General features: G+C 39.2%; 1 protein-coding gene across 1 annotated transcript in view; it reads right to left on the bottom strand.

Annotated features, from left to right (window-relative positions):
* ak5 (adenylate kinase 5) overlaps positions 1-14640 on the bottom strand; it is an 85414-nt gene that overhangs the window by 22436 nt on the left and 48338 nt on the right. Inside the window, exons 8-9 of the mRNA XM_020629264.3 lie at positions 14442-14515; positions 1145-1190 (exon numbers count right to left, since the gene is read on the bottom strand). Of these exons, the coding sequence (XP_020484920.1) occupies positions 1145-1190; positions 14442-14515 (120 nt within the window). The remainder of the gene's footprint in view (positions 1-1144; positions 1191-14441; positions 14516-14640) is intronic.

Below are 14640 nucleotides of genomic sequence, written 5' to 3'. Positions count from 1 at the left end.
TTGAGTCATCAGTTAACTTTCTCCACCACTGAAAGAATGAATACAACAGTTATACCAAAAGGGAAATTATCAAACTTACCCCTACCCCTAACCCTACCCCTAACCCTAACCCCATAGCACCTGTTAAATCTTTGACCACTGTAGGCACTTAACACTAATGGTAACGTTCAACCGTTCACATATTCATAACTGTCCCATTAGAATGTAGTTCAATAAACTTAATCACACACACTAAATAAGGAAGCTATTCCTTTGTTAGCAATTTGGGGATTAAAGTCTTGACTATTGGCTGCAGATAAAGATGAACAACATGTCTCTGCCTCCTCCCATTGTACAAAACTTTAACCAAAATATTGAGAAAATGTTATTGTTTGACCCATGTCCTGATCTGTTAACGTGAAGGAGCCACTCAGAAGGGGGAGCTCCAAATGTTTTGGCTTCACTTTTGGAGAGATTAAATGTCGTCCGTCTTTTCGACAGTGCCAACATATTAAGTTTTTTGTTTTTTTTCACAACAGATGTCAAGATAAAGGTTGGAGGAGGAGGAGTGGCAGCTGTGGGTACTTTAGCCATTCTCTGTGTGTGCTAGTTTCTGCTGTTCTTCAGAGTATTGGCAGCTTTTTGGCCAGTATGTGCAAGCAGCAACCACACCCGACATGAGAACATTTTCCACAAAATATAAAACGCCAAAGTGTCGCAGGGTTTGTTCGAGTTTAATCAGCTTGATGTCCTCCTCCTCTCCCTTTCCTCTGCCTGCTGCACGAAGATGTTCGTAGATGGACAGCTAGCTGACGAGATAGCCATCATGTTTAACCAGCAACACTGATTCAACAGATGTGCTCTCCTCCCCCTCTATTACACAATCAATACTGTTGATGCGGAGCAACACTGATGAAACACACACACGCACGCACACACACTAGCACAACTACAGACAGAAGTTCACTCAGGCTTCTGATGAATTACATCTGCATGTGACATTTGCTCAGCTGAAACATCTTAGATAAAATGCTGAATAGCGTTGGCTGCTAGTTTATGTAAAACTGGCAGTATAGGGAATAACTGCTAATAACAGCTCTGGTAATAAGATGTGTTGGTGTTGTGCTCATGTTTTTTCTTTAAACTGTTACACACAATCACTCACTTTCTGTTGTTCCTTCAGCAAACCCTATTTCTTCCTCCTCTTCAACCTGGAAAAAGAGAGAAAGATGCAGATTTAGTTTATTCCTCTACCTACACTTTACATACAGCCTTTTGACTTCTTTTATTTGCTGGGTCATTAATATGCTTTCATCACAAAGGTTATCGTCCACTCATCGTAATGACAGAGGCAGACAGTACATCAATGCATTGTATGTTGACATCACAAATGAAACATTAGTCAAGGAATCAGTCATTTGCAAATTAATCTGCATCCTTCAAGGCTGGGAAAAGAAGTGGCAAAAACTGTAATTCCTCAAGTGGCCACTTGAGGCTGGCTCCAAAAGGGAGTCAGTGCCAATAGGGACCCATATAAAAATGTTCAACTTAACAGCAGAAATAAACATCAATAAAACTATAATAAACAACAACAAAAGAACTGGACAAGGATAGATGTTAGTATAATGTTTTTGCCTCTAAGTATACGCATCATTTGGGGCGTGGTTTCTTTGAGTGACACATTCATACTGCTAATTGTTAGCTTAGCTAATTCTGTCACTGAACTTGACATCCGCTGTGTTTGTGTTGTCGGTTTCTTTGGAGTATTAGACAAATGGCTTGCTGTGTATTGGTCTGTTGGTCCATTGAAGAAGCTGGTGCTGCAAGTTTTTGCTACATTTATATTATATCATGACATTTATACATTAGCGCCTAGCAGCATCTAAGCTCACAACAACAACAAAAAACAGGCTTGTTAGGTTGTTCACATTTTCTGACACATTGATTTATTTGTTCCCGTCAGTGGACATGGAGTCAGCTTAACCCAAAAGAGAAGACAGCAGGCCAGAGAGATGAAAACACCAGCTACACGCAGGGATGTCAGACATACGGCCCGCGGGCCCTATCCGGCCCGACAGCAGGTTTCATCCGGCCCGCGAGACGTTTTGGGAAGAAGGAGGAAATGTAATGAAAAATATTTTGAGATTTTTTTATAGATTAAATATTTGTAATACGTATTTTCCCCGAATTGTATTAAAACCTATGTAAAATGAGCAACGCAAAGGTTGATGTCATGATGCGAATATTACTTTGAACACTTTGAACTATCTTCTCAGCAGGGAGTATCACAAGCTGCTCCTGCATTACACTGGTAATACATAACATAAGAAAACGGGCTGAACACCTGAGAGAGGTGACACAGAATGCAATTTCAAGAGAGATCGAAGGAGCGATATTTCTTTAGTTTTATTTGCTCACAAGTTGCCAGCATTTCATCAAAGCTACGGGACTTAACGACAGGCACACCGCTGCACTGCGCGCTCATCATGACAGTTTTCAGTTCTGTCCACATTTCTTTCCAGTTTCTCCTGGCTTGACTGATGGAAAACAAAAGTTGTGGCTGATAATAACAAAGCTTCCTATGGAGTGAGCCACAAAGAGCAGCTCGTGCAAATAAAAAACAATCATCTCCGCCCTGCGTAACGGCCCAGACCGTCTCCACACATCCAGACTAAGTGTAGGTTGTGGACACCGGCGTTGAGCCTGATGCATCTCCCGACTTATTTTACCTCTGGTTATTGTAAAAACAGTAAATTAAAAATGAATATTAACTGATTTTATTTACAGTTGGTTCGTTTTTAGGTCACCCAGAGGTGAACGTGTTGTGTTGATCACCAAAAAGTTTCAGTGCGACATCACTTCTAAATGCAACCTGTTCTTGCGACTTTATCAGCAGCTTTCATCAGACTGTAAATATATAACTATTAATGAACATTTCATTCTTATCCAAAAACGATATCACGCACAGTCTGTCAGGTAGAATAACCTGTGTCAAAGTTTCTATAACCTTGAACAGCAATATTTAAATAATCTCAAACAAAACATAATTATTGATATTTTCTTCTGTAATGTGATTTAAATATTTCCATGTGCCAACATGCAGGTTGCAATGACAGTTAACCCCTCTGCTTAATGTTAATGTTAAAGTTTTCTATACAATCATACATTAGCCTATATATCCATGTGTTGAGTTATAGTGATGTTGGCAAAATTAGTCCGGCCCACTTGAGGTCTCATTTGAACAAATCCGGCCCGTGACCCATTAGAACTTTGACATCCCTGAGCTACAGCTACCTAGTTTCTTGTTTTTCACACTGTACCCTCTACATCTGGAGATGTAGGTAAGTGAGCAGTGGGTTCATTATGTTTTTAATCATGGTAAACATGATAAACTTTAATTGAAACTGACCGTTTGGTTAGGTTTTGAAAATAAGTTAAGTCATGCCATATAAACATTATTTAATTCGGCATCGCTTTTTTGTCTCACGAGACATGAAGCCCAGTCGCTTTGTTTAGAGTTTCAAATTTGTTTATCAATCTGTCCACTCCAACCGTCCCCTGAACATGCCCTTAAAGTTTACAGGAGGTAGGGTAAGGCCCTACTAGCCCATGACCTTCTAATATCGGACAGGTCTGATAACATTCAGATCAACTGTACTCAGTGCTACCGGTCTAAAATATCTTTGTTTCATGGCTCTCTGACGTCGTGTATGAGGGAAGTGTCATTTTAAAACAGGAAAGGGCCTCTCCCAAGCTGTTTCCACAAAGTTAAAGGTGCACTATTGTGTCAAATAGTATGGTATCCTGTGATATATCCAGACATCATAGAGTGACCACATATGTAAGGTAAGGGCAATAAATATCAGCGTTAAAAAATAGTATTACAAAGAACTGTCAACCGTGTTTATCAGAAAACAGGAAAGTCTCAGAAACAAAGACAAAAAAAAAGATTGAATGAGTGTTTGATAAAGAAAGAGAGAGAGCTGAGTGAAATGTCACATGGTGTCCCTGGAGCCAACTGGAGGAGGACTGAAACTCTGCAGCCTCTTCACTGAATCATCATCACAGCTTTACAGACACGTGTCAAGACCAGGCACACAAATTCACTGTAAATTTAGGGAAAATGATTTGATCTGTTTGAAGTGGAAATCTTAAAATTAAAAAAAGTTCCAAATGCTGATTGTTGGGCTCAAATTGTATTTTTTTAATCCTTTCTTTTTTTTTTTTGACCTTCCCAGCTTTTGTGCAGGTCTTGGCATGATGACAATACACAGTCCAATATTACTTGAGTATCACATAAGTTCAAATTGGCCCGCCGATGAAAATAACATTACAAAAACAAATGCTCTTACATTTAAAAAAAAAAGAAAAAAGGGGGTTTTCATTTTAAACAGGCTACATTTTACTGAATTAACAATAAATAAAATGTCAAGTTTTGTTGCTTTAATAAGTTCTGTTTTAGTATTCAGGTTTAAAATAAAATTTGGTGATCATTGTTTCAATTTAGGATGGACCTTGTTTTTGATAACCAACATGGGGGCCCCCCCATGTGGCAGGGCCCCAGAAAGCTTCCCTCCTTATGGGCCGCCAATTGCCTGCTAATAACTGTTAACATTTTAAAAATCATGAATTCTTTCAATCTTACAGTCTCGGAAAACAAATGCAGGCAAATATCTGACACAGAATTTTTGAAACGGCTACGAAAAAATATAACAAAACCAATGAATGAATGACAATTCATGAAATATTTCAGTCCAAGATGTCGAATGCAGTCATTCTAAAATAACATGGTATTAAAAAAAAAAAAAGACCCATCATGGAAGCACAAGGTTGAAGGGGTAGGAGGATGAAATAACAGAGTTAATGTAAGTGTGATGTAACTGCATTATCTAACACAAATCACAACCTCTCTGTTTGCTCTAGAAATGACAAATTGTACAACACATTCACAAAACACTGACTGGGAACATGAAACAAACTTCTATATTCTCTGTAGCCAGATCTCTCAGCCGTGTAGCGATCAGAATATATATCATGTGCTTAATCACCTCCATGTTTTATTTCACTTCCCACCACAAAAGAAAATAAACTGTGAAAACTGAGCATCCAACTTCAATTTTGAAAGAACAAAAAAACATCCAACATGCACATAAATGGAGCGTGAGATGACCATCTGCCAGCTTATTGTGGATAGAAATAGGCTACATAATGTTCCAATATCTCACACTGTGCACAAGAAATTTCACTGAATTGATTTTACATTTCATGAATCTGTTTCTATTTGTTGTTTTCCCCCTTCATAGGAACAGGACATCCATTTAACAGGAAACTAAAAAAACAAAGAACTAATACTGACCAAGAAAGCAGTTAATGAAAGTAAACAAGACTTCATTCTAATGGTGATTTCACACTTGCACAAAATGCCTGATGTTTTCAGGTTGAGCTGCATGTGTGAATGCAAAAAGCAGAATTTTTCATTCAGACTTTATACAAGATTTGTCCCCCAGTATTATTTCTGCAGAAAATCTGAGACACAATATTTGGGGTTGGTGACGTTTATTCCCTGCGATCAGTACACGACCATAGATTGTATCGCCCCAACAGGTAAACTTGGCATGTATGTAATTAAACTGCTGCATTAGGTTTTCTGTACAGTATTGATTCACAGATATGATTCAATCGAACGATACATTCTGTAGCATTGCTTTAAAGGCAAATATTCCCATTGTAGTGTCTTGTAGCGGACTGTTGTTGTTGCTTATCTCTTAGGTTCAGCTGGTCGGGGCATCAAGCTTAATTTTAAAGCTACAATAAGGAACTTTTCCACCTTAAAATAGTAGTGTCAGAGTTGATCTGATAGATACATAACTTTCAACGGGCAGAATGGCGACCATCAAATTTCCACAGAGCACCCCAGTCACCTGTTTTCATTATTATATAACTTGCAACAAGCTGTGGTTCTATCGCGGGAAGTGCATACAGCTTTACAGGCACCGTTCACACACTAGCCTTCAGCTAAGAAGAAGCCAGTTTATTATAAATTATACATATGTTCATTGCGGTACAGCTTCATCCCCTCTATGCTCTTCTGCTCCAATCATGAAAGTGTCTGGATGAAGTCCAACGTGTCAAATTAATCAGATGAACATACAAAAAAGTCGGTGAATATGAAGTAGTTGTGTGTGTGTGTGTGAGTGTGCGTGCGTGCGTGCGTGCGTGCGTGCGTGCGTGCGTGCGTGTGTGTGAGTGCAAACTTCCTTTTCAAGATGCCACAACATGTGCAAAGACTTTACGGTCTCAGCAGCAGGCATGCTCTGCTTCTGCAGGACCCACTGTCAGGCAGCAAGAGGCGGAAAGAGGAGAGCTGTGTGCGGCAGTGCCAGGCAGAGAGAAGGAGTCGCAGGTGTGTTACGGGGAAGCAGAGGTACATCATGAGCATGAGAGTGGTAGCCATAATGAACATTAACTGGTGCTAACAATAGCCTGACCGAGCAGCGAGGGACTTAAACTGTCGGTCTGTATTATATAATAAAATCAGTGACATGATTAGGCTGAGCGTTCCATTCATAAGGTTGTATGAGAAAGCTGTTAGATTGCTCTTCTGCTAAATTGTAATGAGGGGACGGTAGTAAAACACCTCACGAGAAAGTACTCCACTGCAAGTAAGAGTCCTGCATTATAAGTGTGTTTTTAACAAACAGTAAATATTAGAACGACTGGGAGGAAAATTGTTCATCGATGAAATAGCTCAGCACGAATTATGGTCATAGATAGATCTCTGTACCTGAGATAGATCTGTAAAGTAGCAATTCGGTAGTTTACCAATTTTGTCTATATCCAAACAGTCATTCGAAGCGTAGCAGACTCGGGGGCAGAAGTGTGTCACAGAATGAATGCTTTGTGAATGCTTTGCTTCCTCTGTGTTGCCTGAAGGAAAGAAACAACTTCCCATGACATTTCCATCTTATTACCGTCCATCGTTACCTCTCGTTGCTCTGAGACAGACTTGTACTGGTTGTGATTTAGACATGAGTCAGTGTGCAGAAGGGTCAGAGTGAAGTGGAACTGCAGTAACAGACAGAAGGAGAGCAGCAGACACTCAGGATAAAGTGAAGACGAGCTCTGTCAGTGTTGAATAATGCCGTCAGTGTGGGGGAGAGCTAGGTGCCAAGGACGAGCCAGCCTGGCATGTGGGTACACCAACTGGTCTGATGACTCAGAGAGAGAAACACATGCATAGCACGCACTATTACATGTGATGCACACAAGATACGTAGATTAAACACACAAATTATCCTTGTTATTCCTGGGAAGTTCAAATTGTATGTTGTATGTGATGCACATGGAGACACATGTACTGTTATAAAAACACACTCCTACGCCAACTCCAGAAACAACAACTAAAGCTTGTCTGTGATACAGTGATGGTCATTAAAAACCATGAAATGAAACTGTTGAATGGATGCTGACATGATCGCAATCTTTATTTTTTATTCTTTTAATAAATTGTTGTTGAGATATTTAAATCTCAGACCAAATATGTAAAAAGAAACATTTCACTATTCCAATGACAATACGAAAAAATGAAAAATCTGTGTATGACAACATCACCACATACAGTATTTATTTAATTCAATATTGCCACACCAAAACCTAAACTCTAAAATGTTCCATATCAAGCAGCACATTAAGGAATTAGCTGCTGTACCTGCTTGGGGAAAAAAAGATAAGTAAAGGGTGCAGTCAGTAACATTTTATTTAGCATAATGCTTGTAACACAACATCAAAACTGGGCCCCTCCTCCTGGGCTCATGGCCCTTAGAAGCTACACTCACTACAGGGTTAGTGTGCACATTTACCCACACTGCAAGCTACAACATGCTAGCACAAACCTAACCATAGGTGTTTGGCACCTTCCTGTCCAACATAAAGCAGGCCAACTCCGTGTTTAAAGAAGTTTAAACTAAAGACATATATATAAGGTGGATGAAGACACCATAATGTCATCCATTTTTTAGTGGACTGCTATTTTTGAACCCTAATTTCAGGATTTTGCTAAAGTGAAGCCTTAAACCCTTGCAAAAAGCTACATTGTACTGAGAAGACAGAAAAATCAGCCAAGCACCAATTTTCCTAACTCTTAGCTTTAATATTATCAAAACAGAAATGAATCCTGTTTCTGTACCAGAGGGAAACCATGTTTGTCTGTGCTGTAAAAATTGACTTTTTGATATGGTCTCATTTGGGGATTCCTTGGGTTTTTTGAAACCTCCCACTTAACTTCACAATGTTTTTAACTTTTGCATTGGTAATTAGGATGCACTGGGTTATGTCCCATTTATGCTTTAAAAGATCTTTTTGAGAAGGCGTCATGAATCACTAACACGGCTAAGAAGGCGATTTCAGTGACTGAATAAAGGGAGACAAAATTAATGAAAAACTGATTTGAAAAAACAACAAATTTGGTCTCTGCAAACTGAAATGATATTTTGGGTTCTTTAGCATTTTGTGAGATCTGATTACTAGTGGTTTCTCTGATCGCAGGTGTAGACAAGTTCTAATGTGAGGAGTGAACTGAGATACTTACAGCTGTCACCTTGAGATGGAAAAACCAAACACTCATGTTAAGGCTTGGTTGAAACAATACCTCTGTTGTGTCACCTCACAGATTGTTATATTGAAAAAACCTTTAGGAGACTAACTGAGACTTCAGGATAGTTGTTGTGTTCACATAAAGAGAATCCCTTAATTGTAATACTAAATTCAGTGCTTCGACTGCAGAAAAGCATTGATGTATAAACTGATGCAGAAGTCATGTATGTCTACTCTGTGTATGAATGAGATTGGTATCAGCAGTGGAACCATTGGATAATCATAATTCAAAGTATGGACCTTCAGGGAAACTTCAATGTTTTTGTGCACATGATTGATTCAGATGGTGACCAACATCCCTCTGATTCATCTTCTGCTTGACATGAAATTTCACTTGATTTTTTTTTTATGATTCTTTTGAAGGATTTTACATTGTCCCTGAGCCTCCCTGAGGCTCAATGCACTGAAACAGAAGCAAACGCATGCCAAACGCATGACAAATGTTAACATGAAGTATTTCAAGTAGAGAGAAAACAAGAAAATAAACTCCTCAAATAAAGTTTTGAAATGTTATTTCGGTCAATTAATTCGCCCCTTTACTAATACTAATTGGTGGTGTATTATATAACGTTGGAAAGCCTGATTAGTCACCTTTCCAACGAGGTATAACTTCAAAGGATCGTGCATTCATGGAATGAGCAACACAGCCAAACGTGTGGGTAGCGCCCAAAAAAAATGTGCCAAAATCTCCTGCAATTTTCTTCAGAAACACTGCAAGTAGAACAAACTACAATACAATCCTTTCAAGGGGACACTGACACAATCATTGTTCTTGTTAATGTGTCCCTGTCTTGTGTATTCATTATGTTCACCAGGTTTAAAAACTTGCATCGTATTTTCCAAAATGTTTTTTCCCAAGAATATTATTAAGTCTCAGTCTTTCACTTACATTTCACAAGACACTCTTTGGATTTTTACGTTGCTTGTCGTGAAACATTCCTCAGTAAATGTTAATTTAAATATACTCCAAAGGTTTCTATTTAATGCATTTAAAATTATTACAAAAGCTTAGAGTTCAGCATTATGTTTACCTGCAAATTACCTGCTCTTCATCAGTTTAGAGAAGGCATTTTCCTAGTTGATTTTTATTTGCAACCTCTATTCTAGAGGTAGTCTAAACTATTTATAAATCCTTTAAACTACAGTAAACTAAAAAGATGGGGAACCTGCCTGTTGGACATACTTGTTTTCCTACAACAGCAAAATAAATCCCTACATTTTAGTTCCATTTCCATTACGACATACTGAAAGCAAACTATATTTTCTTAACTTATTGCCTTTGTCCATTTTTCACATTGAGATATTATGACATCTATCCACCCCTCTATGTTCCTTCACTTATCTTGGGATAGGTCATTGTTGCAACCAGGTTGACCTATCTGTCTCTCTCCATAAAAACGTTTTCCAGCTCCTCCTGGAGGATTGAGGTGTTCTGAAGCCAGATTGGAAATATAATCCCTCCAGCAAGCTCTTGGAAAAGCCTGGAAAACCTCAAAAGGGAGGCGCCCAGAAGGCATCAGATACCTGAACCATCTCAACTCCTTTTGATGCAAAGCAGCAGGAGCTCTACTGTGAGCTCCCTCCAGATGTCTAAGCTTGTCATCCTATATCTAAGGCTAAGCCCAGCCAGCCTTTGGAGGAAACTCATTTTGGCTCCTATATCTATCTCATTCTCTGGTCATTAACCAGAGCTCATGACCACAAGTGAGTTGAGGGTTGGAATGTAGATTGACCTATAAATAAGGCTTTGCTCCATCTTCAACACAATGGCCTGGTACAACACCCGCATTACTGCTGACGCTGCACAAACACGTTTGTACGACTTATGATACATCTTATCCTACCCTCACTCCTGAACAAGACCTCGAGATACCTAAACTCCTTCATTCTTGGCTAAGTCACCCACTGCCCCCCAGAGAGAGCAATCCACTGTCAGATTTGGTATAAAATGTGCTTTAGAAAGAACATTTAATTGAACCGGGTGCCAGTTGAACTAGTGGTTGTTGTTAATGCTGTAGTCGTCAAGGTGGGAAGCCCAGGTTCAGCTGTGACACGCTACTTTCTTGCATGTCATCCTCCACTCTCTCCATCCTCTACTGTATCCACTACCCATAAATAAAGGTATAAAGCCCCCCTGCCCCTCCAAAAATGTTGTATATTTTTTTTTTCATTGAACTGAATTAAATGAGTGACAAAATAAGCATGTCCTGGCTTTTCTGTCAAGAGTTTTCTACGTGCAGTTTCCATCTGTCTGTACTTCATCTAAACGCTTCCTACATATTATCTTCACTGTCAGTAACTGACAAGATCGATATATTCAAATGTCTCCAGTGTAAAGTGTCCTCGGGCCACCAAGGGGTTCATAAACAAAAATGTTGAACAGCAAAGTGATGAGTAATTAATCCTCTGATGACTTTTCTGTTTCCATTGGATTAAAAGGCATGCCATATTGTTGTTGTTGTCAAGACTGAAACAAACTGGTGAACAGTTAAACTTATTTAATAAGTCCAACTAGTTAAAGTATATCACTCTTGACTGACATCTAAGAAGACAGATGATGATGTTAATAGTGGCAGCCCAAAGATTATCTCTATCTTCATTCCTGATAATAATTCCTTCATGAGACCCTCATGTGAGTCCCCTGTTTGAGCGGACCAAATGAGCTGTGTCTGTCACCCCACGACTCATTATTCTCAAGCCTCTGGACTGAGATATGAAACGCTCATGTCTGTCAAAATGAGCATAGAGACACTCTGGTGGGCTTTGTCATCATCAGCTTCATGATGAGGAAAGCAGCTTAACCCTTCCTCTTTCTGTAGGAAAGTACAATCTTCACATAGTTGTATCTTCATTTCCCTTAATACTTTTTGTCAAGTCAAACTGTACTCAACTGCAACATTTACTGTGTGCCGAAGCATCATTTTTATACGTCCCCTGTTGACTGAAAGGAACTGTTACTTTTACCAACAAATCAGCAAAATAGTTCCAGCAGAACTCGATAGAAAAAGCAGACGGAAAAGTGATGTTTTAAATTATAATGAGGGAATCTACAACAAAGTCAAATTTCAAACTAGATCGTCATTTTTGGATTCTTGGACATTTTCTCTGTACTCTTTCTTTTTCCTTTCTGGTGGATTTGTACACTGAGTTATTTTTTAGAGAAGTTGCGAGACTACAGAGAGAAGCTCTTGAATCTTTAATTTGGGTGTTTAAAAAATGTATGTTAGTAATCTTTGTAGTTGTTTTACTGATAAAATGATTCCTATTTATGGCACATGTTTGAGTTATGGGAATGTGATTGTGTCATTTAACAGCTGAATATTCTCAGAAATGCAAATCCAATCCTTATTCTATGGTGGTTCATCAGAAAATAGAAGTAAAAGTAAATAAACGTGGTGAGAAGGAAGAAAGAATTGTTGGAAATTGTCCATGTGTTCTGACACTGTACACACCTAAAAATAGCACCCCCCGCCCCCCCCCCCCCCCCCCCCCCCCGCTGCCTTCAGTAGATCAGCAGGCTCACAAAATCCATCTTCATGTCACATCCAAGGCCACAAATGTGGTATGACAAGGCTGCACGGCGGCCTCATTCCACTTCAGAGAAAACTGCGTCACTGCTTGCCACAGAACGCGACAAACATGAACGCCACTGTCTTCAACAAGTCGGCTGTTGAAGCTCTTATCGTCCTCCAGCCGCTCCATGTTTATCCTTCAAGGTTTTAGGCTCTGAGTGATGACGAGCAGGTAAATTATTGATCAGCCTCACTTAAAGTTCACTCTCATCAGGCATGACTAAGAGAGTTTTATAAGATTAATCTGAGCCTGGACATGAAGCTCAGGAGACTCTCAGCAGGATGTCTGTCAGGTTAAAAGCTCCAGACTGTGTGAGTAATTCTGTTTGTGAACACAGCTGAAGGAGACCACATGCTGTGACCAGCTTCATGGTAAGTAAACAATGCAATTAAATACAGCGCATGAGGGTAAAAAACTAAAGTCCATAATAAGGGCAGTATGAGGTTGATCATTAAATCAACCAATCAGTGTCCAACGCTTAAACATATCAGACTCTCAAGACTACATTCATCTTGTTTTATTACGCTGGGTTAAATTGCCAAGTGGCTCATGCTGGCTTATGAACTGATGGAACCTTTTATTTCTTTATTGGCTGCTTGCATTCAACTTCACTGAGTAACTAAGAATGATTTTACACCCTGACATAGGATAAAATGTAGACATGGCCGTTACACACAAATATGCATGTGTCCATAGATGTTTTTACACATGCACTGCTGAAATTTAAGAATTTTATAGAAACTGTTGTAGAAAATCCCAAAGCAACCTGTGTCCGAAACTTTACAAATATTCCATTTGTCTGCAGCGGGAAGTTTTTCCTTTCTGACATGGATGGGGGATTTCAGGGAATGGACATGACATTAAAAGAACACTGTAGTCGTAATCCTAACAAAAATATCTAACCATTTACCTGACTATACGCGCACATCCCTAGTTCACACATCAGCTCAGCATAACTTCATGCCAAAAATTGACACAGATCATCCTGCACATTTTGGGAATGTGTGAATACAGCATAACGTGAACATATTTTATTTAATTACAGCTGAAGCAAATACTCAAAGTCAAAGAAAACTGCTATTAAATGCAGCTGCCAACTTTAAATTCAATGCACTGTGTAAACATGAAGAAACAGTAATGCTAGAAGAGAATGCTTTAAGAAAGTCAAACACAAATAAAGAACCTCCATTAGAAAGCAACTCTTGATCGAGAAAGTAAACAAACCTAAAAAAGTAACAGAGAGCAGCTGAAGGTAGAGAGGCGGAGAGCTGAGTAATCTGTTTCCAGACACTCTCAGGATGGGGAATGAGACAGAGAGAGGTTCAGGGTTATTCTTCAGTTCAGCCACAGGTTTATGTGGAGGAGCGATGCTCGTCTTTACCCTTGCTGCCAACATTACACAACATCGACAGTCTCTATCTCTGTGCATGTGCTGAATCATACGGCCTGTCAAATGAGCTCCCCATTAATCTTCAGATGTCATTAAGCTTTGTGAATTAAAGTAGAGGAAAGTCAAAGCAGCAGGTGTGGAAATGTGAGGGAGGAATGCTTTTGCACGTAATTGATTGATTTGATTGTGTTAAGATAAAATCATTTCTGTGAAAGGACAATGGGATGATTATTAAGTTACCACAGACTCCAATACTGAAACAAATTTCAGTAATCGACAATAATCGAGGGGAAGACTCATTGGCTATCTTTAATGTATAACACACATTGAGTTTAAGGCCTCATTGTCTCAGTAAAACTGCATGCACTTTTCTGTGCTAGGTTCAAATTACCCCAATGTAATATGATGCAGTTTAAAACTGGCAGTTTGATCCCTATCCTTTGATTTAGGTCTGGATCCTATAAGTTACCTCAATCGTCCCATTTGCTATGATAAAAGTCAGATTATTGAGTTTTCCCATGTCTTAGCAAGCAAGCAAGCAAGATCAAAACCTGAACAACAGAAGTTATTTAGGCACTCTTTGCAAAAATGGCAGGTCTAGACCAAAATCAAAAACACATTTGTCTCTCCTTGGTGTACTTAGTTTTATCAAAATAATGTCTTATAGTGCTCCAATGAAAGGGAAGGGACAGCTGCATCAGGGAAGCTTGCATTTAGAGAAATGATGACAAATAAAAGTTTAAGAAAAAGAAAGCATCAGTAAATTAAAGTTAAAGTAAACCAAACTGAACAGGTATCAAGACATTTTGAATCACTTCTCAGAAGAAGAAATGGGTTTTATTCTTACCTCTTCGTTCTTGCAGGCAACATCTGCCAGACTGCTGGTTTCTCCCAGAAGACTGAGGTCCAGCTCACTGGGACCTGACGGGAGAAAAACATAGAGCAACCAACTGTGAAACTTTGAGAGTGGGAGCCAGGGACATGTGAGCTCTCTTTATATGACTCATTTCATGACAGTTGCTTCAGTGACCTTTGGGCCTTTTCTT

The sequence above is a fragment of the Labrus bergylta genome, chromosome 4 (assembly GCF_963930695.1).
Source record: "Labrus bergylta chromosome 4, fLabBer1.1, whole genome shotgun sequence".
NCBI lineage: Eukaryota > Metazoa > Chordata > Actinopteri > Labriformes > Labridae > Labrus > Labrus bergylta.
Note: the sequence above shows the minus strand (reverse complement) of the source record. Positions and strands in the feature narration are given on the sequence as shown.